Here is a 26,940-nt window from a genome sequence, read left to right as displayed (position 1 = left end):
AAAAGTATCTGCTCAACAGCTTTATACTTTGATTAATAACTTTAATTTGATATACATTTGTTCCTTGTTTTTTTTTTTTATATATATATATTTTTTTTTTATGTATATAACTCAACCTGTGAAAGTTAACTGATCCTTTGTATTACTTTTTTTTTTTTTTTTCCTTGATTTGTTTGTAAATTGTTATTCATAATAAAAAAAAAGTTTTGTTGTATTGTGGAACCGGAAGTCATGTTATCACGCCGGCTTTTACTTTGAAAAGCATTTTAAGTATTGACCGGATGTTCCTTTCTGCTGCGGCCGCTTCATCATCAGGCAGACTGGAAGGAGCAGCAGCAGGACAGGAGCAAACCTTGTTTCCTCAGCCTCATGCTTCGTCCTGCGGATTTCTGCTCCTTCTGTCCGCTGCCGAAACTATTGTGACCATAATTCTCAAGTTTTATTTATCATTTTATTTGCAAAATCAGCAGGAAAGTGGGGAAGAAGTGGCCCGAGCCATGGAGCTTTATTGCCTGGAGTCGGACATAACCGTGAAAGCCCAGCGTGACCCAAACATCCTCTATGATAACAGAGTGCTGCAAAGTTTATTGACAATCGAGGACAGTTTTTTACCACAATGTTCATATTTTCAGCGGGTTCAGAAGGATATTCAGCCGTATATGAGACGAATGGTTGCAGGTTGGATGCATGAGGTTTGTGGAAACTTACGCATTAATAAGCTAACTGCTTGAGCTAATGCGCATTTTATTCAAGTTTCGCCGCTATCGTAGGGCTAAACGTGGCTTCAGAATGTGTTTTAGTTCAAAATGAGTTGTTCTGGTGCATTTTAATTGTGTGAGAATGACTCACTAAAGTAAAGGCGTGGGGGAGTCGGAAATAAGGCGAAAACTCAATGAACCTAGCTAGTTATTTATCGCTTTACAGCTAAAGTGGTGGCTTTTTTTTTGTTTTTTTGCTAATTAGCTAGCTCAAACGACAGCGGAAGATCTGAGCTTAATTTACATGATGTAAAACTCGACATGTATTAAACCCAATAATTGTTATTAATTTTTAAAGGTGAGCACAGCTCAGGCAGCGTGCTGCAAAGAAAGAGCTTTCAGTTTTAACATCTCGAAAGTTCAAACTTTTTTGTGGCGACTGTCGGAAACGAATCGATAACGTTTTTTTTTTTTTGTTGTTGTTGTTTTTCTCACACTTTGTAAAGTTTTACAAGTGTTTGAGCATGAGGCAGAGCCCAACGAGGAAGAGGATTTGAAATACGAGAGGGGGGGTTGCAGAACGACTTCCTATTGAACTAATTTGTTTCTGCTTTGACTTGGATTTTAAGCCTTTTGTTGTTTTGAAGAGTCGGACAATTAAAACTGTTGCACCTTTTTTTAAGAATGATTGGTTATTCTACATGCAAGAATCTCATCTGCTTTAAAACTTTCTCCAACTTGATAGAACTGTGCTGATATTTTTCAATGTCTGTGCTTCTTTTTCCAGGTTTGTGAAGAGGAAAGCAGTAACGAAGACGTTTTCCCTTTAGCCATTAATTATTTGGACAGAGTTTTAGCAGTGATGCCCACAAGAAAGAGTTATTTGCAGCTGCTGGGAGCTGTGTGCATGTTCCTGGCCTCCAAGTTAAAAGACTGCAGGCCCATATCAGCAGAGAAACTCTGCATGTACACAGACAACTCTATCTCACCACGAGATCTGCTGGTAAGAGCTGGGATTTCAAACACCCCATTCATTCATTCATTTTTTTTTCTCATGCATTCTGCGAGAGCATGAAGACACATTTTTGGGGGTTATTTTATAAAGCTGAGAGCTGAATTAGTCTCACAGGAAGAATCCCATTTTCCTTTATAAGTGAAACTCTTCAAAGCACATGCAGAGCTCTGCTGTGGATCCATGTGGACTGTGGAGTGGTCTGATGCCATCTAGTGCCAACAATGCAGTACAAGGCATGGATATCCTGCAGATTTAAGGATTTTCAGTTACATGTGGGTTTCTTTAAGGGCTAAAAGGTGGCTTTCGTTTTATCAAAAAGTCTGACTTTACAGTTAATCGTTTACCAGATGACTTACAAGGCAGGAGCAGTAAAGTTTCAGTATGCATAAGCATTTGAGGATATAATGCAGGAAGATTAATTATGAGACGTTCTTTAGAGTAGCATGTTTGGATTTAATCATTTATGTTCAATTGTTAGTTTTCTTGACACAAGAATTACCCAAAACATACTGTACCTGGGACTGACTATATCGATCACAAAGTTCCAGTTCAGCATGGGAAACAAATGTTTAATTTAGTTTTAAATAAATGAATATATTTTATTTTGAACCTTAGTAGCACAAGCATGGTCATTTGTACTGTTTGCTAGTTAGCGAAATATAATTTAGTTCAGAACTGTAGTTCAACAAATTTAGATGTGACCCTTAAAACAAAACTCATAAGAATTCAATATTAGTAATTGTTTTTAGCTGTTGAACATCAATTGATCCCACAAGCTAGAAATTGAAATGTTTTAATGCTATTTTCATAAAGGTAACAAAAAGAAATGCGTTGGGATTTTCAAGGCAGCTGTTCAGAAAGTGAACACACGGTCAGCTCAGCTCCACCCTGCTCATCTTACAATCGTTGTTTTCCATGTCTGAAACTGGTTTTTAGCATAAGCAAGTTAGTGATGGGTTATGTGCAGGAAACCAGCGCGGATGAGAATGATGGCGAACATTTCAGATGTCAAGGGTGCTTTTTATGACAGTGGGGACTGCCCCTGTGTGGCGTTGGGGTTTTACTGCTTACTACATTTGTTTTAGGGGGTTTGCTTTACTGTAGAGCGAATGACAAGTTTTATGAAGTGGTTTTTTTTAATGTCATCTGTTTTAAATGCTCGTTAGTTTTAATTTTAACTAGCTTAATTCTTTTTCTAAGTAACATTTTAGCTTTCCAATTATTTGGACTTAACCTAAAATATCTAGAAATATGTTCCTTTTGATTTGAGTCATTTTGCCATCCGTATTTAATGTTGGTTGTTGAGTTTTAGAAACATCAGTGGAAAATCTGTCTGCCATTTTCCCAGTAAATGGAACTACTTGGTGCTTAGTTTTTGGCCCTCAAAGACCCAAATAAAAAATAAAAATATTACACTGGAAAATACTATTTAAATCTTAAATGCATATTCAAAAAAATCACCCATTTCTACCCAGCCCCAATCAAAATAACTTATTTTGTCTTTTTGTTTCTCACACCAGATTATACGCAAGTCGCTTCATTTGACGCAAGTCGCTTCATTTGACGCAAGTCGCTTCATTTGACGCAAGTCGCTTCATTTGACGCAAGTCGCTTCATTTGACGCAAGTCGCTTCATTTGACGCAAGTCGCTTCATTAGACGCAAGTCGCTTCATTAGACGCAAGTCGCTTCATTAGACGCAAGTTGCTTCCCTAAATTTTGTTTCACAGGAAGCTGTCATGCTGAAGCAAACTGTACTGGCATAAATTCAAGTCATATCTATTTAATGCTTGAAAATCAGAATGTGTGTTTAAAAAAAAATTGTAAGAAATAAACTAGTTACAATTTTTATTTTTTTCTTAAGGTCTGTTTTCAGATGCAAAGCAAAACTGTGTAAAACTGTACTCAAGTTCCTTAACTTGCGTGTTCGTTTCAACTTGCTAGTACGGATTACGACAGGATGTTTCTTCCTCTCAGCTGATTTATGGTTTATTGGAACAAAAGCAAAATCATTGTCCAAATATGAATTTTTTTTTTAAATCATGTTCGGTAGTGCTGGCACCATCCTCCAAATTGTGAAAGACATTTGCAAGAGAGTTTCAAAAATAATTACCTCGCGCATGTTGTGGGCCTTGCTTTTGTGTTGCAGGACTTTTGGATGAGTTGAAACATTTGTAAAACAAATTATAAAGGGCTATCTCACTGAGCTGTGATTGCTGGAAGACTAGGTGTCTACTCCAAATTGTGGTAAAATACGTTGAATCTTTATTGAAGTGTCCCTGAACTGAGTTTTTGCGAACAATGAGTCTGCATCTTGAGAATGTAGTTTTTTTTTTTCCCAAAAAAATTTGACTATTTTTGTATGTGCTGCTTGCAAAACCAAATTCTTGGCCATGTACAGTATTTTGTTATCCACCTTTGCTCTCCACAAAAACATCACCTTAATGTGGGGGTGGGGTTTGAGTTCCCCCGTGATTCTGGAGGCTTATTATCTTCCAAGACTTAAACCTCCAGAGAGGTGACGTTTCACATCGTCAAGTCTACGCTGCCAGTAGTCAGTCTGACCAGGGACATTTCATCGTCTGCCACCCAGCTCACTTCACACCCGACCTTAAAATCCTCCTCACAGGTGGTGGACCCATATGGAGGTGGCCTTTTATCACTTTTCTGGACTTGAACTAGCCAAGCCCCAAGAGTCTAGGCTCAGTCACAAGGTGTTCGCCAGCAAGCTCCTACAAATGTCTGGCTCCAGGGGGGTGCTCTGGTTTTTCTTTTATGGGTGAGGTATACTGACAAGTTGGACGTTTATTATTGAGGTTTTGTCCAATCGCTTTTAGTACAACTCCTCCCTTGAGACCAATTTGCCATGGGAGACCCTACGGAGGGATGGGAAAATAAAAACGGGCATGGGAGGAAGTCTGAGAGTCCAAAGAGAATGGCTTTTAGTTTTATATTTTTGACCAATTCAAGAGAAAATTTGTTGCATAGATTCTTGGAACACGTTTTAAACTTGAGCGAAGAGGACTTTGCATTTCATCCAAGGAAATTAACATACTTCAAAACATTGGCTTCACTTTTCAGACTTGGATTGTTTTCAAATTTTATTTACACCAGCTCGACTTTCTTGGAAAGAAAAAAAAACACCTTGCACAGAAACAGTTCTATGTCATATAAGCTTCGCCCTTTAAGGCCTTCGCTTTAGTGGGTTTATCCCGTTATGCAGAGCATAAGCACTGAAAAAAAATTAGTCCACGCCCACCTGCTGTGTGGGCCCTACCCGGTCCGTATAAATTACGTTAAGAGCGGGAAATCGGCTCCCATTTTTTCTTCAGCGAGCTAATATAGCACTGTCAGAAGAACAAAGAAGATAAGTTGTGTAAATGACCAACCTTGTGAAGGATGCTGGGCCCGGCAGTCGACCTCCGGTCGTCCGGTGAGTTCTCCTCCCCGAGGAGAAGATGACAGCAGTCTTATTCCAAGGTAAGCGTCGTGGAACATTTCCCAGTGACAGGTCACTACACGCTGGACAACGCCATCTTGTGTTTTTTCCTCTTATCGCCGACCCTCGGGGCGAACCGGATGGTTCCTCCGGGGCAAGGCGTGCTCAGCTGCAGCCCCCGCTGCTCATTCCCTCCCGGGTAGCGTAGTGTAGGTGGAGGGGGGCTGAGTGAATGCTCACCCCATCCCACCTCGTTTCGCATCGGCGATCACACCGCTCCCGGCCGACGGCGCCCTCAGGGGTTGCCCGGCGGAACCCGGGAGGAGGCTGACATGAAGGGACCCCTTTTTTCTACGTCCCTCGCCTTTTCCCGCCAGTTCGGATGATCGGCGGGAAGGTTGTTTTTCACTGGGCTCCACTGTGGCTCACCGTCTTGATCCATACGGCCTCACGTTCCAACAGGACGTTCCACGGGCGAGGCCGCAGACGGTTCTTTCCTGGTAGATTAGAGGAGTCGGTCCCCAGTCCGCTCCCATCACCAGAGTTGAGGGATTCACCGAGCGGGGCTATTCCTCGGTAACCCCTCCTGGAGCCAAGCCTCGCGGAAGCTTCCGGAGCGAAGCTGCCCAGGCCGGAGCAGCGTCCCGTCCCTCCGGAGGAACACGAACCAGACGGCGAACACGCTCTCGAATCGAGCCCACCAATGTGTTTTTCAGGCAGCCGCAGTTAGCAACAACGCGCGCTGCTAGCACATAGCATGTCCAAGGGATTGAAGGCCGCAGACCTGCCTTGGAGACAAAGAACTCCCTCTGTCAGGCAGCTGACGCCAGCTCAACATGTGTGCCTCTCCCACGGTTTGCCTGTCGAGGACTGCAGCGCGGAGGACGACGACCCAACGACCCACCTGGTTTCGTTACTCCCCTCGCTGCCGGAGAATCTGCACAAGACCTGATGAAACATCGCGGACGCGCTGTTCAGAGCAGCTTCAAACCATGCTGGCGAAGTGAAACAGTCGGAGGAGGTGCCAGAGGCTGTGCACCACCTCATCAAGCCGCGCGGCCCACCCTGTCCCGCTGGAGGGACCGTCGCGAGCAAGCTTCGACTTTTCCACGGCCGCGGCTCTCGCTGAGTTCCACCACCAGCCCCGCCCGTCAGAATCCAGCCCTCTGCACTCCGGCAGCCTGCAGCTCAGCGTTTCCCCAGAGTTCGCCTGCAAGACAGCGCTCTGGGCAAACAATCGCAGAGCTCATGAGAGAGAAAGCTCTCAAAATGACGGTCTCCGGAGGGTGTGTGTAAAAGTGACACGAAAGTTGAAATAAATCATCATTAATGATCAAGTGTCTGTTTTTTAGCCAGTCTGTAAGCCCGGATGAGCTCACAGCGGCCGCACACATAAGAGCCGGTGTCCTTTATAAGGCTTTTTAAACTCACCGCCGCTCCAAGACATTATTAATCGCTTACAGGGCACGATGGTAAGTGAAAATAACTCGTTATAATCCCGGGCTGCACGTTTTTCACCCAAGTGATGTCAACTCGTACCCGTGGGATGAAACAGCCCCACACACGAGCCGGTGTCCTTAAATAAAGGTTTTTTAACTCACCGTCGCTCTAAGACATGACGAGTCGATCACAGAACAGCCTCCACACATGAGCCGGTGTCCTTAATTAAAGGTTTTTAAACTCACCGTCGCTCTAGACATGACGAGTCGATCACGGCACAACGGTAAGCGAAAATAACTCATTACCAACTAGAACTGCACGATCCTCACTCAAGCGGTGTCAACTCGCACTCGTGGGATGGAACAGCCTCCACATGAGCCGGTGTCCTTAAACAGGTTTTTAACTCACCGCCGCTCTGACATGACGAGTCGATCACTAAGATGGACAGCCTCCATCCAACGGCGCTGCGTTGATGCTGGCGCACACACACAGCTGCCGGCGCTAACCAGCTCACATCGGTATGAATGTGGTCCGCAGGCTGGTCCGGGTGGGGGTCCTTCTCTCTCAGCTTTCGGCAGCTCACCGCAGCTTAAACGTGAAGCAGCCGAAGAATCCGGTAATGAGTCCCACCTCCCTCTAGCGCGCGCCCCTCCAGCGAGAGCGGCGCGCGTCCCTCCAGAGAACAACGTGTGCTCCCGCGGGGCTAAGCAGCCTTCACTCCAACAGCACGGTGTAAATGAAGTCACGCCCTCCGCCTTTCAACGTTCGCACAGCGACGTCAAACGCGCAGCCCCACCGCGTCATTAGCTGTCACACGCTTCGCCTTCAGCTCAAGTCTCGCCCGGGGTCACACAGAAAACATTCCCGCGACGCATGACGGCGGTTGAGGGACGGACTGCTGACAGCCGTACAAAACATGACGCATCATTAACGCACGTTCATCCACGAACGTTACGTAGAGTGGCAAAACATGCTCGCCGTTTTTCAGATGGATGGACAGGGTTTATGCAAATGGTACAAGTTACAGTTTGCAACCCGAACCCCTCCATTCAGAGGAGTTATATAAACGGTCCCGTCATCATCATCAGACTGATTCTCTTCCCTAAATGCAGAAATCCAAGTGTTTTCTGATAAAAGTAATCTACAGAGTTCCCCAAGGGAGAGAAAACACGAGGGTTTTTACTCACGGATCGGAGGGGTGAGACCGTTCTTGGATCTGTTGTTTTAACATCCAGAGAACGCATACCGATCATCCTAAAACACAGAGACGAGAGTTTTTTGTTTTTACCTGGATGATCTGCGGATCCTGTCACTTCAGACAGGAGGCGCTGATGCAGGATCAGGTGTTGACATCACACCTGTTAATCTGGGCTTCGCCATAAGTGGAAGGAAGCTCGATTTTCCCGGCCCAGACATTTGTTTTTCTGGAGTGGAATTAAATTCAACCACCATGAAAACTCATTTATCACATGAGACGCCTCTAGAGGTGTTTTTTGCACGTCTGCATGTGGATCCAGTAAAACAACGACGGATGATCATTGTCTTTTCCTCTGTGGAAGCAGACCTCCGACTCTGGGGAAACACCTTGTTTTTCTATCAGAGGGAGTCCCCCTCAGCAGACCCACGTCATGGGTCAGTCTTCACGGACACGTTGCTGTCAGGCTGGGGGGGGGACATACCTATCTCAAGCAGTAGGGGCGCTGTGGCCCCACTACACATCAGCCCACATCAATGTTTTGGAGTGTCGCACAGTACTGAATGTGATTCAACACCTTGCTCCTGTGCTACAGAATCAACACGTGTTGATTCACACAGACATCATGATGACTGCTGCATACATAACCATCAGGGTGTGCGTTCAGCCAGATGTTACACATTGTGCGAAAGCTACTGAGTTGGGTTCATCAAAACCTGCTTTTATTAGAGCGGTTTACATATCCGGTGTTCTGATGTGACGTCCAAGGGCGGCCCACGTTACGTGGACCGGATCCTCCATCCGGATCTGATGTTTTTCAGACGCAGCAGAAGTTGGCAAAGCAGCTGTGGACCTGTTTGCGATGCGAGAAGAACGCTCAATGTCAACTACGGTTTTCCCTGAGCCCGCGAGACGATCCATCGCTGGGGGGGGACGCATTTGCTCACAGTCGGTGGCCCAAAACGCTTTTTACGCGTTTCTTTCCCCCCCACCTCCTCTGTTTTTTTACGGTCCATGAACCGAGTTCAAGAGGAGGGATTGACAGCCCTCCTTGGTGGCTCCCGGCGTGTGAACGCACTATGGTTCCCAGGCCTGCAACGTCTGTTGTTGGGTCGCCGTGGAACTGTCATGGAGGAAGGATGCTCTCCTTCAGGCAGGAGGAGCGACCAAGAGTTACCCAGAAATAGGTCAACACCGGTGGGTCTGACCGCTGAGCGGTTCCACTTAGAGGATGGGTCTCCCTCAGGAGATAGTGTGCACAATTCAAGATTCACGTGCTGCATCTACCACAGTTCTGTACACATCAAGGGGACGGCTTTTCAGCGCTGGTGCACAGAGAAGGTTTAGAGACCACCTCATGCCTTTTAAGCGGCGTGTTGTTTTTCTACAACAGCTGATGGATAGGGAGTTGGCTTTCAGTACGCTTTAACGTACGATTGCAGCCATCTCTTCCTGCCACAAAGGGTTTGGAGACAGAACAGCTTTTATCACCCGCTGATGAAGCGGTTTCTAAAAGGTGTACAGAGATGTAGGCCTGTTTTTCACGCCCACTTGTTTTCCACAGTGGGTTTAACGCTGGTCCTGCGAGCCCTGATCAAAGCTTCAATTGAGCCTCTGGATCAGGTTTCATTTAAATTCTTGTCTCTTTTAACAGCCCTGTTGCTGGTTTTAACACCCGCTAAGAGGGTAAGTATTTATCTGCCCTCTCTGTTGCTTCGTCATGCCTTAGAATTAGGCTGACGGGCAGCTCAGCTGATTTAAGACCAACCCAGCTTTTATGCCTAAAACATCACGAGCTCTTTTAAATCAAGAGTGATATCGTTGGAGGGGTCTTTTCCCCCCCACAGATCAGAAGAGGAAGCATCTTTTCATCTTCTCTGCCCGGTGCGGGCGTTGACGTGTTACATAACGCACACAGCTGCAATGCGTTTCAAACTCAACAATGGTTTGTGCATTATAGAGATGCTTCTACAGGTCGCCGTTATCCATCCAGCGCTTGTCACACTGGCTGTGTGAGGCCTTTTCTGAAGCCTACAGAGCATCAGATTTAGAGCCTCCTGTCAACCTCTAAGCACACTCGACCAGGGGTATCGCATCTTCGACTGCTCTGCATAATGGTATGTCAATGCAGGACATCTGCACTGCGGCTGCATGGTCAACACCCTGCTCATTTATTCGCTTTTACCTACGTGATGTAACGGCTCGTTCCATGACACATTCTGTCCTTAGTGCTCTAACAGAATGAATATTATTGTTCTCATGGAACTCTGTTTAAACTCACTTCTGTCTGCATGCATTACAGTGTGAGATGTTGTTATCAGTCACAAGTCGTGTCTGTGATTTTGGTTATATTGTCACTAATCAGTTCATGATTATTGTTACCAATCAGTTCAATTGATTTATAATCAATTTATGGACATTAATCTGTTTATACTGTTCAGCCATGAACCAGTTGGTTCATGCCCCCCCCCCCCCCCCCTCTTTTCAACTTCTTCTTCCCGTTGAAAGTTTTCCGGGGTATTCATGCTTTGTCAGAACGCATAGCTACACAACATGCGTCTGTGCATGGCACATAATTACACGATGCGTAGTTATGCACATGGGGAGCTGAGTGACAAGACGTTTTTTGGGCAAGCTTCCGCTTCTTACTGTGTTCGAATGGACCCAGTGAGGCGAGGACCACATCGGCTTCGCCCTTTACCCACTAAAGCGAAGGCCTTAAAGGGCGAAGCTTATATGACATAGAACGTTGGTTACGTACTGTAACCCCAGATTCTATGAATATAAGCGTAGCCCTTTAAGCGTCGGGCCTCACTGGCTCCTAAATGGCTGAAGAAAAAAGCTATTTTGGGAGCCGATTTCCCGCTCTTAACGTAATTTATACGGACCGGGTAGGGCCCACACAGCAGGTGGGCGTGGACTAATTTTTTTTCAGTGCTTATGCTCTGCATAACGGGATAAACCCACTAAAGCGAAGGCCTTAAAGGGCTACGCTTATATTCATAGAATCTGGGGTTACAGTACGTAACCAACGTTTGTCTTAAAACTTTTATTATTTTAATAAATCAAATGGGTATTGTTCTCTTGTAAGATTCACCTAATTTTTTAAGCTGACGTTATTTCTTATAGTTAACATTGTAACTAAATATTTGCTTAAATATTCAATAAATAGGGGTACCTTTTAGGGATGCACGATATTATCGGCATGGTATCGTATCGGCCATATTAGTGATAAAGTTAAATATCGGATATTGACCATTCATCAAAATAACTCACTGATATGAAAGGCTTCTGTTTTAAGTTAAGTTTTTAATTTAAGAAGCTGTCAAGTATATATATTAATGCACTACTACTTATGTGCTTTCCACTTGTCGCTTGTGAACAGGTTAGATTTGTGAAAATTTACAAATTTGCACTGTTCGTATTGTCATTGTGTTATAGAGTAAATTTCATGAATAAATTTGACATTAAACATAATCCAAGTTCAAGTGTTGCATCATTTTCAGCCCCTGTATTTTGTAGCAGGCCAAATTGACAAAGACCATGCTGAGTAATGTAGTATTTTAATTCCACAGCAGAGAAAACTGTTCTCTGTAAGTAGATCCAGGGGAAAATATCGGTATCTATATCGGTTATCGGCCAAATAAGTTTTAACATATCGGCCAAAAATCCAATATTGTGCATTCCTAGTACCTTTGCTTTAATGTATTTTACATGATTTTTTTTTAATTAATATTCCAAACTTAAAAAAAACAAAACTTTAGTGTCCTGAAAATGAGTATGTCTCTTAACAGAAGCAGTTTTTATACCCGTGTACATTCTTTGCTATGTTGACCTCTTCAGAGATGCATTAGTTACAGTATGTCATCACTTTAAATCTAGTTATTATACAGAAAGATGAAAAAGTTAAAAGATAAGGGTGTTTGATGCTTTCATATACAAAATAACAGAAAGCACTGTGAAGTGAAATGTGTACAGGTTTTGTTTGTGTAAAGATTGAATGAAAGTCATTTTTGTGCTGCTGCTCTTGCACTGCAAACTCGCTGTAGCTGTTTGAGGCTTGTGACAGGAAGGAAGGGGCTTGCTGTCTCATTGGCAGGCCCTCTAAGTAGGGCAAGGCTTGTCACATGCCGGCGATATGAACACAAAGGATGCGAGGAATGAGAGAGGCATGCAGATAATAAGATACAGTGAGGAAAGATAGAATGAAGAAATGCTACTCTTCTTACAAAGCTGTTTCCTCTGGGAAAAGGGACAGACTGGGATCTTTTTCACGGTCAATGAAGGCATGGCAGCATGCCAATTAACCCCCTGACTGAGTAGATTTTACTAGGAATTACAGTTTGAACTGACTCATTCATGTTTTTCTCAACTTTTTTTTGTGCTTTAGGAGTGGGAGCTAGTGGTGCTTGGGAAGTTGAAGTGGAACATCGCCTCGGTTATCCCCAATGATTTTATAGAGCACATCATGCGCAGGCTGCCCCTTCCCAAAGACAAGATGGCGATGGTCCGCAAGCACACGCTGACATTCATTGCCCTTTGTGCCACAGGTAACTCAACCGCATAACATTAAAGGTACTTTTTTGTACTAGTTTGCTGTCTTCTTTTCCCCCCTACATCCACTATGTTCCCACACACACAAACATTCTCTCATTGTGAGTCATCTGTGATGTCTTTTATTTCTGCAGACTGCTTTAAGCACTTTCTTGTCTTTCCAAAGCCTCTAGTAAACTTCTTTTTTTCTGCACAGCTGCTACAGCGAAGTGCCTGGGGAAACTCCGTATCAGTTCTGTGTTTAGATTTGTCACATTCACTTGTAATCATTGTATCATGCTGCAAGCTGTGCTCGTGCAGACGCACCGCTGAATGAGTGAAGTGCAGCTGAACTCCTGTACCGCTCGCCCTGCATTGTTTGTTGACAGGGAACCTTCCAGGTTTAAAGAGTCGGAGCAGTGATCTTCCTTCCTCCTCCCATCCTGGCCTCGCGTCCAAAATAAACTCTAGAGACTCTGAAAAAAGCAAAGGGGAAAAGCACAACTCGTGCCCCCTCAGGCCTTTGCTTTAGCAGCATTTTCATGTCATTCCTCTATGTACACAAGGAATCCTTTAATATGTTCATATCCCGAACAAAAACAGTATTGCAGGATCACCTAATGCACGTGAGACTTTGTCACGATGCTGCTTTTTATCTCCCAACACTTCTCAGCTAATACAGTGAAGGAAATGAAACAAAGGAGGTCATTTGGGTGTGATTAAAATTCCTCGCTAACGTCAGCGTGGTCAGATCTGGCCAATTGGTGCTTGTTTACTCGAGAAAACAAGATTCCCCTAATGAGTTTCCTGCCCTGTTCAGCACAGTTTTACTGTCACTTATTTAAATTATATATATATATATATATATATATATTTGGGTGTGTTTCAGTGGTTGCTTCTGCTATTCATAAGCAGCTGCTTGTATCAAAGCACAAAGCAACCACAGTAGGGAGGGAAAAAAAATGGAAGCCTGCTGTGGTTTAAGCAGTAATGTAAATGTTTGGAGTTTTATGCAGAGTTGAGAAGTTATTCTTATATTGGGGAGCTCCTCCTTTGGACAGATGGTTTCCTGGGTGCAGTCAACTAGGCTCTTCTTCAGGATTCTATCAAAGCTATCAGGCCACCAGGACTTGCTTGCATTGTGTTGAGAAAAACCCAGTTTAACGCTTAACAAGTGTGTGTCAATTCCTTTTCATGTGTATCTGCTGAAATCCAGAACAAGCCTGTTTAATTTTATTGCCGCAAGTAATTGACGCTTGTCATTGAAGTATGCAGAAACTTTTCAAAGTGTATTTCAATGGAAAATAAACAGAAGAAAAATAATCAAAATGTCAAAAAGGGAGTGAAATGTGCATATCTGGTCCATTTTTATCCAAAATCAAATGTTGTTCCGCTACCATTAAAATCATTTGCTTTGGACTCGGTTTCAGGCAGTGCTTTCTGCAAAGTATTTATGGTGTGTGGAGCTTTTTAATTTATCATGTTAACTCACTAAAGTAGAACTTGATAAGAAACGAGAACAAGAAGCTTGTGCCTGCAGAGCTGTCGGTGCATAATGATACAAAAGTGGAAGAAGAATTTAACGCTATCGTGAAGAAACATGTTACCAGTTTTTGTCATTGAGAAAAGTCCCAGCTTTTCGGTATTACCGTATTTTTCGGCCTATAAGTCGCTGTTCTTTGCATAATTTACATGCCCTGTGACGTATAGGCCGAAGCGACGTATTCATGGATTTTTCCACATATTTATAAACCAGTTTTTGCCTGAGATATGTCCGTTTTCATTCATTCTGATTGAAAAAAAAATGAACAGTATCATTTTCAGCCACTAGATAGAAGCAGAGTGGTAGTAGAAGTAAGGCATGCCGTTGAATCATGTAATAGGTAAAAGTGGCTATTAATGACAAATTCAAAAAAGTTCAAGACAAAAACAACTGGACTTTATTTAGAATACTTTATTGTTTTTGTCTTGAACTTGTTTGAATTTACCTTGTCCTGGATAACTGAGAATCTTCACCAGCTATTAATGACACAATCAGCTTGCCATAACCTGCCACCTTTTATTCTGCTCGCTGCTTGGAGCAACCGTCAAAACCAGCTGCACCGTCCCGGCGAAATGCAGCTAATTTGACCACTAAAGTGCATTTATTAAGGAAAAGTTCAACTGAGACACACCTTTTACTATAATTTTGAGCAAACAAATAATTGTTTTTAGGTGTTTATCTTGTTAAATTTCTAAGACATGCAGAGGCTCGACCCCCTGAATCCCCGCAAATCGGGTTTTGAAAAACAGATTTGAACGTCAAAGTTAATTTATTAAGCAAAAGTTAGATTAAGACACACCTTTACTATGATTTCGAGCAAACCATTATTTTTAAGTGTTAATCTTGTTAAATTCTTGTTAAAGTCCTCCTGTGTACGCTCCCGCTGTTGCTATTTGGAAGCCCATCGATTTTTGGCACAACACCGGCCCACATTTCTGGGTTGTCACCGCTGACTCGTAACAAACGCAACGCATCGGCGATGACTCATAATAGATGTGACGTATACGGCAAAGCGACATATTTATGGATTTTTCCACCTTATTAAACATATTTGGACTGATGCGACTTATAGGGCGGTGTGACGTGTACGCCGGACGGTGCGGTATGCTGTATTGAATACAGTGTATTCGATGAAGTTACTTCAGTCCTTCTTGGATCCAGACCTGCTGTTGCTTTGGTCTTTCAGACTTGGATATGGACTCAGGGGAGTCATGCATGGAGCTCATTGCTCCATGAGTAGGAGGATTCCTTCTCTGCTTTTGTAATCAGATCTGAGATTTCTAAGAAGAAAACCACTGAGGTTCAAAACGGATACAGTACTTCTGCTGGTGTCCAGACTGTGGGAAAATCAGGATCAACTGTGTGAAGTATGCACACAAGATGATTCAGTCTTTTTCATCTGCCAGGCATCTTGCACACTCCCTCTGAACTGATGCTGCTGATATCGTTAAAATGTGATTTTCTGTTTATCACTACGACTTAAAGCAGCTGCTTGACTAGTTGTTGTTTTTATTTCTTCGGCAGATGACCGTCTTGCCATGAACCCTCCTTCTATGATCGCCACGGGCAGCATGGGAGCAGCTGTCTGTGGCCTGCAGCTGGACCACAACGACCAAAGGCTCAGTCGGGACAACTTGACAGACCTGCTGGCCAAGATCACCAACACTGAAGTGGTGAGTGTCAAAGACAACGGAAGTAATCCGTCAAAACAATACAGTTACTGGCCAGGATTGTTGTATTGCACGTGAGCAGCATAAAACTTCTAGTAAACAACAAGGATGACTTGAGTAGTGGCAGACTGAAACTATTTACTTTTCATGGAGAAGGGGGAGAGCTAGCTCTTGGTTCTTGGCCGAAGAGCCAGACTGCTGCTATAAAGAGCAGCGGCAGAGGGAATGTCTTCTTAAAACTCAGAGCCCACATTCTTGTGGTGGGACGCATGCAGTTTCTGTGAATGCCTCCCACTTTTTCTGTGTACCCCTCCTGCTGGAGGAATATGTTTGCAATAAAGACGAGAAATATCTTTGTCTGTAGACACGTGAAGAAGCAAAGAGTTGTCGTCAAACCAGCAGAAAACAAGCCCCTGAAGTCATCTTTAAAATATATGTTGACACTGACTCCAACTGAATGTTACCATCTTATCATCATGTATTATAAATGTATACTAAAAGTGTGGTTGGACGTTAATAGTTTTATGGAAATGCATTGCTATTAACGTTCCTACAAAGTGACGCAAGTGCTGTTTGTCTTTGTGCAGTAATTTAATTGGCTTCTTTTTTTTTTCCTTTTAACTTCAGTTCTGGGTGCTGCAGACATTTTATGAATTTGCTCTGTGAAGGCACTTCCTGAGTCCTTATATTAAAGTAATATTTTTTGTTTTAAAGTGTGCAGTCAGCATTATTATTATATGACTAGATCTTTTCCTGCACATATAATGGAAGTGGACGGGTTTCTGCAACGATGTATTGTCTAAGCGTCATAAAGTATTTTAGGAGTTTAAATGCAAATTACGCAAAAAAAAAAGTCTAATCCAGCAATTTTTTTTTGATGTACATTAATTGTTTGGTTTTGTCCATAGAAATCCATAGAAACACTGTTGCGTTTTAGTTTGTGGTTTTGTTGCCATAGCGACCTACGTGGCCCCCTCAACATCACCGTCACAACAGGCACTCAGACAGCAGCCCATCAGGTTCCAATTATTGGTGTATTTTAAAGGAATGCTGGCCTTTTGCGAGCTTCGTCTCATTCTTTAAGGGTCCTGCAGTTGGCTCAGGGAGGCAGACCTCCCACATGTTCAACGCACAGACCTGCAGGGGTGGGGGGTGGGGGGGTTGATGGAGACAGAGAGAGAATTGCCTTTCATTAAAAAAAAAAAAGTTTTTCAAAAACATCCGGTCCCACTGTTCTGTGTTCTGTTTTACACCCAAATTCAGAGGGTCGGTGCAGTAGGTCAAAGCTATTTCCTCCAGACCTCCACATGAGGCTGACCGTGCCGTAAACCCAAGCTGGGGGGTGGGGGAAAGAATCCAGTGTTTCAGATGTGCGTATCTGTAGCCTGGTGGATCCCAGAGCCTTTTTAGGAACCCTGACTCCCTCGTGTGAACCTTTGCTCATTCGACAGTAATCAGCGGGTCTCATGTCAGACAATTCCTGTACCCACTGTGCCGCCTGCTGCTGTTGTTGGTGTTGGGAGTGTGCTTGGTACTTATTGTTCTGGTCATGATGCAGACTGGACCACCTACCTTCAAGACTTGTAATCCCCTGCTGGTATGCCAAGCATGTGAATAAAACTGAACAACTTTCATGTCAATTGCAGCAAATAATACCAGTGTTTTACACGCTAGAGTCTACATAAAGATGTAATTGAAATTCATCTTGCAATTGACTAGCAGCTTTTATTGTAAAACGCCTGGGAAAATAATTGTAAATAACATTGTTGGTCTCGAATAAAGTTAAGACCGCTTAAAATGAGCACAGTTTGTTCTAGCGCTTGTGTATAAAGTGAAGCATTCAGTTTAAAACTTTAAACGGATGCATTTTTAAGGATTTTTTTTTTTTTTTTTTTAACATTTCGTGTGCCTTTATTTCAAGTCAAGTTTAGTTATTCACATCACATAAGGTATATGAGGTGGAATGAAATTATGTACACAGGGTCCCAGTTGCATCCAAAAATAGCAAAATATACAGTGTAAAAATAAACGGTATATAAGGATCTAAGATCGACACTCAAGATATACACCAAACCCTAATAATGTAAATCAATACGGCGTATCAACAGCAGCCCAAACATGAGTCTGTGGTGAACAGATGGGTATGAATTTATACAGCAGCATGACATAATCAGCAGCATGGATAATCAGCAGCACAAATAAGTCGCATATCACCAATTAAAGTGGCATTACAGTGATTTCTTAACTTTTTTTAAGTTTTAGAATTCAGTCAGTTCAAACTAAAATACAACTACAGTAGTCCCTCGATACATCGCGGTTCGTTTATCGCGGTTTTTCAAAATAAGATTGGACATGACACACAATTGGCTGACTGATGGATGAGCCACACGATTGGCGTGAAATCTTTATTTAAACTGAATTATTTTAAAATGTTTAGCACCTGATGCACATTTTGTGCAGCCCATACTGCAGGATCAACTTCCTGCTGCAGCTGATCAGCTGTTCTCCATGCAGGGTGGGGTGGCCAAGAGTGCTTGCATGTGGACAAAAGCAGAGGAGGCAGGGAGCTGAAATCATGACATTGTGTGCTCTTTTAGAGCATTTAGAGTTTAGAAACATTGTTTAGAATATTGCAAGAATGTGGTAAGTGGGACTATTGTATTTCTATGTGGGTTCAGTTGAAATAAACTTAAATTTATGCTTAATAAAGGCAAATGTGAACAAAGAGACTTCCAATATGAGCATAAAGCACATTAGAAAGAAATTACAAATTTGCTGTAGAATGCGTTTGATGGAAGTTTATGTTTAATTACTAATTAACCTCTTTTTTTTTTTTTTTGGGTCTTGTCCCAGGACTGCTTGAGGGCGTGCCAGGAGCAAATAGAGCGCGTGTTGGCCTCTAGCCTGCAGCAGGGCCAGCAGTACCGGCAGGAGAGCAGCATCAGAGCCGGCAACAAGGCAAGGGAGCAACAAGACCAGTCAAGCACCCCGACAGATGTTCGTGATGTCAACTTATGAGCTCCCATCATCATCAGTTACACAGCACTCTTGCCTGCCGACCAATGAACTGACAGGAGTGAGGGGGGCGCAAGCTGCCAGTATCCACGTTAAGTTGTCCCACGAGTGATGGTGTGACAATCTATGAACTTTTAGATATTAAGAAATTTATAGTTTTTCACATTTTTTGCCCCATTTATGCCTTGTTTTATGGCGCATTTTCACCTTTTGTACAGGTCACATGTAATCGAACTATTTAAAAAGATGGTTAATCCTTGAAAGCTTGGGTTCCTAGAAAGGCAACCTAAAATATTTTCATACTTGAAAAAAAAAACCTATATGAAATATTCATATTTCTTTTGATAAAATTTAGCAAAATAATAAAATGATATATATGTAGCTAGCATTTCTTTAGTTTAACAATGTTTAGTGAACATTTATCGATTTTTTTTTTTTTCCTTCCATTGTTTGAAAGTGATTTTCTTCATCTGAAAATCCACACAGCAGCAATTTAACTGCTGATAATTCATTATATAGCATTCAAACAGAACTGATGTCCAGCTAGAGGATGCTTACTATTTATGAAGCGGAGTGGTGGCTCGGAGTGGGCTGGGCCCGCTCGCAGGAGGACCTGAAACATGTCTGAGGAGTAAAGCAGTAGCTACTGTTTCTAAAGCTACGGATTCCCCTGCCAACAGACCGGAGCGTTGAAAGGACCGTGTTGATGTGTTTGAATTAACCAGAGCTACATTGTTGTGCTGTTTTCCTGTGGCTCATACAAGTTCGAGCGCAGATAATTTTAGGAAAGGATTTTTGGCTTAGTCTGGTATTTTTAATGCAGTGTTTAAGAAGTGAGTTCTGGCAAGTTATTTTCACAAGGTTTTAGAGGAAACGAACAGGTTAGATGGTTTTCTTGAAGTGTTTTGATACAGAAAGCATGAGGAAAGTGTTTAAAAATGGAAAGTCTGGGTTGATGAATGATTGCAAACAGCAGTGAGGGCGGTATAACTTTAAGCTTTAAATTTCTGCAGTTGCACATGACAAGATTGATAAGAGGAGAAATGATCCCTAACAAGATTAATTTGGGTGTTTTGCAGTTCTTCCTTAAAAAAAAATAAAATAAGAATACCATGGAACTTGTGACGAGGGTGACATGGGCTAATGATGCACTTTGAAAACACTCCTTAAAATTGGTAAGGGGATGGTGGTTGATTTAAAATAAAATCAGTTTTGTTTTGATGGAGGTGTTTTGTTCTAGCTTTTCCTTTTTGTAAGTTATGTAGTTTTTTTTCTGGGCTGGATTCCCGTGGAACGATGCATGTTGTCTCAAAAGCTCTGCCTTGACCAAAGAGTAGTAGTCGTATCGGCGTTGTATCATATAAACCAAGGCAAGCCACATGTAGACTTCATTGTGTTTATTTAACCCTAAACTTGAATTTTATTTTATTTTTTCATTTCTTTTCGCTTCCTAACGATCCCATTCCAGTGGGTCTAAGAGTTGCGTACTTCAAATAATCTTTTTTTTTTTTTTGCTTCTGAACTGCAGTTTTAAAACAAGCCCCTGGTTGTTTTAACATGTACATAACCAGTTACCAAAATTTTTCAAAATCCAGACTTTGTTTTAGAATCTAAATGTAGTTTCTAAATTGTGTTGACGCTTGTTCGGTTGTGCTGAAAGCCAAATGTCCCCCCCCCCCCACCCCCCAAAAAAACAAAAAGAAAGCTTTGAACTGAAAAAAATGTCTACGGCTTTTAAATGTTGTGTTTGTACATTTCCAAAGTAAGAAAGATAATCTACAACAGTTTCTTGCTGCTATTAAGCTTTTTTTTTTCTAGTCTTACACAAAAATGCCTTTGTGTCACTTGTGTGCTGCTATAATGTTTTATATGTAACAAGTCAGCTTTTTTGTTTGTGAGAGGGAACGTAACAAAAAAAATGGATGCGGGACTGGAAGTTAATGTTTGCAGTCATATTTGATTAGCATGTTTTACTCATATATTTTTGAAGTTGTATTTTTTTGTCTTTTTTTGTTGTTTTGTTCTATCATATTCTTGCTGCTTCTTGTGTACCTCAGGATATTTAAATTGGATTGATAGAGCAAGAACCCATCTCACCAATACCTCATCACTTCACAATCACATTGTCTTCACTTTGATTTCTTGGACGGGTTTTATTTTTTGTTAAATGTCCTCTGCCAGATTCCTTTAAAAGAAAGGAAAAAAAAAGTGCCTGCAGCCTACATTTAAAAAAAGGCTAATTTCACATATCTGGTGCTATTTTAAAATACGATCAGCCCTCGTCTGTTTAAGCATTTATCAGAAAAAAAAAAGTTTTCTATTAAAACGTGTTGAAATCGATTCATTTTATTGAAATGAAATGTTTATTTTTGAGGTACCCTTTTACACAAAAGTTTGCAAATGTTCTGTGAGGTTGTTGGACTTCAAATCATTCTCCCACTGTCCCGTGCAACCACACTGTGTACCTCAACAATTTGTTCTCAATAAATTGGCTTTAATCACTTCTTGTTTTGTCTTTTGTGTTGCTTTACTTGTGTAATTTAAAAATAGTTTAAGAACAACTATTCAAATTATTTTATGATCCAAAATTTTCTAAAAAATCTCATTTACACTAGTATATCTAGACACTAATTTGTTTATTTTGCTCAAAGGGAAGGGTATTTTGCAAAGTTACGCTGCAGTGCGTCATGACGTAATGCATTACGTATGATTGCTGTTAACGTAACCAGGAAGTAGACTCCTTGAGAGTACGGTGAAAATGCTTAGGTTTTGTTTAACGTTCGTACGACAGTAAGTAGATTTTTTTTTAATATTTATTGATTCATTTGTTGTTTGTTTTAAATAAACAGTGTTTTGTCAGTTGGTGAACCATGTTGGCTAAGATAATATAATATATAATAATAATTTGCCGGCTAACTTGGCTAAAGTCGAGCTGAATTTGTCACCGTTTTAAACTATCTGCTGCCTGAAATAGTTTATTTTATTTTATTTTTTCGTCTAAATGTTGGAAATTAATGTAACTCTGACTATTTGTAAACAGTGGGGAGACACAGTACAACAGAGAAAAGCTGCTGCAAGGTAAGCCTCGATCACTGAATGAATGAAATGAATGTACGAATACTTTATTTATCCTTGAAGGAAAATCATTTGGAAAAATAAAGTTATTGAATTTATTTAAAAATGTTTAGAGAAACTTATTCAAAATAAAAAGCAGTTTTGAATGAAAGTAGCAGTATTTTTAGGGTTTAACTGCATTTTGTACGTTTTTTCCACAAATTGCAGTTTATTTATAGAAGTTTTTTGGGGTAATATGTAATTATTACTTTAAGTTTTTTTTTTACAAAATGGAAATGTACAATATAAGAGCCACAGAAAATAATGTATTAAGTAAATTAAAGTCGTGTGTATCTCTATACATGGAGGAAAACATTAAAATAATGATTTATAAAAATATATATATTTTAGTTCAAATATATTTAATTTAAGACAGGCTATATGGAAAGGACATGTAAAATCCATCCATTATCTTCCGCTTATTCATTATAATTTATTCTCATTTCTTTTTGATATTTGTACATTTATTGCTGAAATAATTAAATTCTGGTCAATAGAGGAACACAAAGGATTTGGATAATATTTAAAAAATTGAGATAGGCAAATAATTGGTCGTCTTTTTACCTTTAAATGCAAAGTTTGTCACTTTTTTTCTGTTTACACAGCAGTATATGATAACTCTAGGTTTGTTTGTTTTAGCTAAACTTTGTCTGTGTTCAAAAATATCCACGATTACAATTCAAATCTTTTAGGTCAAGGAGTGGACACTCCTCTGTCAGAAACGGGCATGCAGCAGGGGGAAGCGGTTGGTCAATACCTCAAAGACACCAAATTCAGCAAAGTGTTTGTCAGTAACCTACAACGAGCTGTGCAGGTAAGATATTTACCGGCACATACAAGGCATGACATCAACTGTGAATCTGTGCCTATTCAAAGCCCTTAAAATATTGTAAGTGTGCACTGAGCCAAAAAGCTACGTGATGGGTGAACGGTGTTCCAGTTAGAGCTTTTGACCTCGCTATTAACAAATACATGGAAAGTCAGTGGAAAAATGAGAATGTGTTGGCTTTTAAGAGAGACAAAAACATGATGCATGATGGGAATTATGGTCACATAAGAAATATTTGTATGAGCATTCATGTCTTTGTGGTCTTTGACTCACTGCTGCTGGTAAGTTATTACTGAGTTTGTCCAGAAACAATTAGGTGTTTGCAAACTCATTGAGTCAATAATCCCCAACTGGATTATCTTCTGCAGACAGCTGAAATAATTCTGAGGAACAACACCCACTGCTCTGGCATGGAGATGGTTTTGGAGCCTTTACTCAGAGAACGGGTAAGATCTGATGGATTTGCCCTTCTACTAAAAACAAAAGTTGCACATACTGTACAACGCTGCAGTGTATGTACGTTTGTCAGGTCTGAACTGTAGTTTTGTTGCTAACGAAGGGTTTTGGGATTGCCGAAGGCCGTCACAAAAGCGATCTGAAGAACATGGCCAACGCTGCTGGTCAGTCATGTCGTGATTACACACCGCCAGGAGGAGAAACTTTAGACCAGGTGAGTGGGATGGAGTCAGGGCTCATTAGAACACAAAGGGTGAGGTCGAGGAGCGTCTCCTTTATAATGGCACCACGTAGTGGCCAGTTTATGTCATTACACTTTAAAAAAATATATAAAGAGACAATTGAATCAACAGATTTTTTTTTACATAACACTAAAATACTGGCAACTTATTTCTGTCATTTTTGCTCATAGAAGTGCACATGCTGGTTCTTTGACTTTACTGATATTATTTTGCGTAGTTCTTGCTTGCGTAGTGTTTTTGTAAACAACTATTGAAATATGCCTTTTTTAATCCAGCAGATAAGAGTAAAGAGCAGAAAAAAGCTTTCATCACTTGAATGTAATTTTCAATTGGAGATTTCACTTTTTATGTTTTTAACTCGTTTTCAGAAGCAACACAAAAAAATGAAGAAACTATTCATCTTTTGCATATTTTCTGAAACAAATATCATAAACCAAACTAGTTTAAATTACATACATTATAGCTTGCTAATTTGGAAAGAAAGCTTTATTTAATAATAAAAAAAATATGGCACCGCTTCAGTTTGAAGCCTTCATTGTTTATTATTGTAGTCTAAAATCTAAGGCAACGTCTGCAACACATAGATCAGCATTTAATCAACTTGTTTCTGAAAACCATCAAATATACAAGAAGGTACGCTTTTCCTTTTAATACTGCAACTTTTATTTTTACGTATCGGTGCAGCTGGCAAATGTTTTCCTGTGTGTAAAATTCATTACGTTTCAGAAACTGTGAAAAGTATAAATTATCAGCACTTTTGCTTGTGTATAAGATCACAAGAAGTGTGATCATACGCCCCTTTAACAACACAAACACGTTTCATTTTTAGGTTGCTTTACTTGAGGGAGGGCTATCCTCTGTTGCCATGGCAACTTAGCTGCACCTATCACCCCAAAGGGAGAACGATGGCTCTTTAATTTTGTTGTTTGTTGGAACAATTAAAGGTTTTAAAGCTGACATTTTGCACTTATGGTTTGTTTGATGCGGCTAATGTACTTGTAGCTTTTTTTTCTCCTTGAGACAGATGAGAATTAAACAACTTTGTTTAGGGAATTCGGTTAAACCTTTTGTTAAGTTTGTACCATAAAAGCCTGAAAAATGTGAAATGAAAAAACAGCCAGCTACTCTACACTTGAAGACCTAAGTGACAGTGTTTTGTTGTTGGTTTTCTGCTTTAAAAATTGTTGCTGAATAATGGATAAATAACTCAGGTACATAGACAAAGACTATGACAAATGGTTCTCTGCTCGAACTTATGAAGACCAGGAATCCTGTTAATCTTTCAGCTTCACTGTCGCCCTGATTTCAGGTGAAGCTGAGATTCAAAAAATTCCTCAAAGTCCTTTTTGACCAAATGCTGGATGAGTACAGATCATCAGCACCGGATGCCTCCTCAGTAGCACAAGCGCCCGTCCCTGCTGCCCCCGACAGCTCAGCCGACGATGGCCTCCACGGAGTACCCGTTCACGTTTTGGTGGTGAGCCACGGAGCTTACATCCGCGTGGTCGTCAGGCACCTTGTGGAGGATTTGATGTGTGAACTACCTGCAGGTGTGAAGATGTCGCATCTGTTTTCACCCTGCCCCAACACGGGAATCAGCCGCTTTGTGCTCGGTCTGAGCTGGACCCATTCAGGGCCGGTGCTCTCTGCTGCCCGCTGTGTTTTCACCAACAGGAAGGACCACCTGGAAAACCTTCCAGCTGCTGAATAGACTGCTGTGTGTGTTTGAAGGATATTGAAACTGTCATGAACATGAAAATGAAAGACCACATTGTGGTACACATCAGCATGTTTTACTGTTCATCAGTAAATATATTTAATGCACTGTACTGTATTACTTTAGGAACGTAAGCCTCTAATGAAGGACACGTGCATTCGTTTAAATAATTTCTCCTTTTGTCCTTTAATACCAAAGTTCAAACTATTTATTTTAGCACTGATCTCTGTCAGTATCGTTGCATACTGATGTGTCTCCTGTGGCGGAGAGGAGCTGCTGCTTGTTTGACTCGTGCAATAAGACACAAAAACACTGAGCTGTAAAGTGTCTTCATAAAGGTTGTATTAAAGAAAACATGACTGTAAATACAAGTTGTACATGTGACGACTGTGGGTGGATTTCTGGTAAGGTGCATGCAATCTTTGTTTAACTTACCGTATTTTCCTCCGTAAATGTCGCTTTGCCGTATAAGCCGCATCTATTATGCTTCGCCACTGACAGCCCGGAAACGTTGGCCGGTGTTGTGCCAAAAATTGATTGGCTGCCAAATGGCAGCTGCAGGAGCGTGCACGGGAGGACTTTAACAAGAATTTAACAAGATTAACACTTAAAAACAATTATTTGTTTGCTTGAAATCATATCAAAAGGTGTGTCTCAGTCTAACTTTTCCTTAATAAATGCTTTTTAATGGTCAAATCAGCTACATTTTCAAAAGCTGATACGCGGAAACATGAACGCGTAGAGGGCGACTCGTCCATTTCTTCAAAATCTAACAAGATAACCACCTACAAACAATTACAGGTATTTGTTTGCTGAACTTTATAGTAAATGTGTGTATCAGTTGAACTTTTGCATAATAAATGCACTTCGACAGTCAAATCAGCTGCATTTCACCGGGATGGCAGCAAAATGAAGCTGATTTGACGGTTACTCCAGGCAGACGACGGTGGCAGACTATGGCAAGCCGTTTGTGTCATTAATAGCCACTTTTACCGATTACATGATAAAACGGCGTGCTATACTGCTCGAGTGCCATCTAGTGGCTGAAAATGGTAGTGTTCAATATTTTCAGTCAGAATGAATGAAAAGGGTTACACCTCAGCCAAAAATTGGTTTATAAATATCAGAAAAAAAATCCATAAATACGTCACTTCGGCATATAAATCACAGGGCATACAAATTATGCAAAAAAAAAACAACCTTGACTTATACAGTGAAAAATTATACGGTTACTATTTTTAAACTGAATGACAGAAATCTCCCGCCAATGAAATGATCTGATCATAAACTGCCAGCCTTTGAACAAAACAATTAAAAATCATTCGTTAAAGGAATGCCCTTTCATGCAAGAGTTTTAAACTGATATGTTGAAGAATGACAGAGTTCGAGTCCGTTTGATCAAACCTTCAAAACAGCACACAGTTTCATGCAATTTTACGAGATGTCATGCTGCTAATGACTGAGATACTGCCACATCAAATAGCTCAACATCTGTAAAAGCAACTGATTTGTAGCCATTTTCATATTGGCTAAGGTCAACTATGTGTGGTGCCAAACAGTAAATCAGTTGCAGATTATTCAGTGAACATTTGCAAGTTTAAATCAAATTCGTCCATTGGTTCTTGAGATATTTTGCTAATGCTACAGACAGCAACCATGGGTAAAAACATTATTGTCTTAGGTGGCGGGGGATAAAAATAAATTTCTGGAAAGTTCCTATTTAAGTAGTTTTCAATCTTGCTGTAAAGCATTTTGAGTATCTTGATTAGATAGAAAGGCGCTATACAAGTACAGTCCATTTACTTAATACTTTTAACTGCAGTCTCAGCTCTAGAGTCCGATCCATCGACTAAACATTTCAACAAAGAAGAATCCGTCCAGAAGACCTGACTCAACCTTGTTAGATTTATCTACCTGGATTATTGAGCATGCATCAAGGTATGCAGTCTGTTATTTTATTTTTTATTAACTTTTGACATTTAATAGTATTTAAAACATTCATATACTGTAGCTCCCTTTTAGGAGACTGAAGGAC

At 41.1% G+C, this 26,940-nt stretch overlaps 2 protein-coding genes across 2 annotated transcripts; both read left to right on the top strand.

The window, feature by feature from the left end:
* Positions 1-281: 281 nt before the first annotated feature.
* Positions 282-18,716, top strand: ccnd2b (cyclin D2, b). Its single transcript, XM_037696190.1, has 5 exons — positions 282-692; positions 1,486-1,701; positions 12,177-12,336; positions 15,387-15,535; positions 18,386-18,716. The coding sequence occupies exons 1-5, from the start codon at positions 282-284 to the stop codon at positions 18,548-18,550; spliced, it is 1,101 nt and encodes a 366-aa protein (XP_037552118.1). The 3' UTR covers positions 18,551-18,716.
* Positions 18,717-21,287: 2,571 nt separating this feature from the next.
* tigarb (TP53 induced glycolysis regulatory phosphatase b) lies at positions 21,288-24,945 on the top strand. The gene is made up of 6 exons (XM_037695912.1): positions 21,288-21,337; positions 21,588-21,625; positions 22,354-22,475; positions 22,859-22,936; positions 23,050-23,160; positions 24,498-24,945. The coding sequence occupies exons 1-6, from the start codon at positions 21,306-21,308 to the stop codon at positions 24,897-24,899; spliced, it is 783 nt and encodes a 260-aa protein (XP_037551840.1). The 5' UTR covers positions 21,288-21,305; the 3' UTR covers positions 24,900-24,945.
* The last annotated feature ends 1,995 nt before the right edge of the window (positions 24,946-26,940 follow it).

The sequence above is a fragment of the Nematolebias whitei genome, chromosome 22, assembly GCF_014905685.2.
Source record: "Nematolebias whitei isolate Nwh7 chromosome 22, NemWhi1, whole genome shotgun sequence".
Lineage (NCBI taxonomy): Eukaryota > Metazoa > Chordata > Actinopteri > Cyprinodontiformes > Rivulidae > Nematolebias > Nematolebias whitei.
The sequence above is the reverse complement of the archived record's forward strand: the minus strand, read 5'-3'. Positions and strand labels throughout refer to the sequence as shown.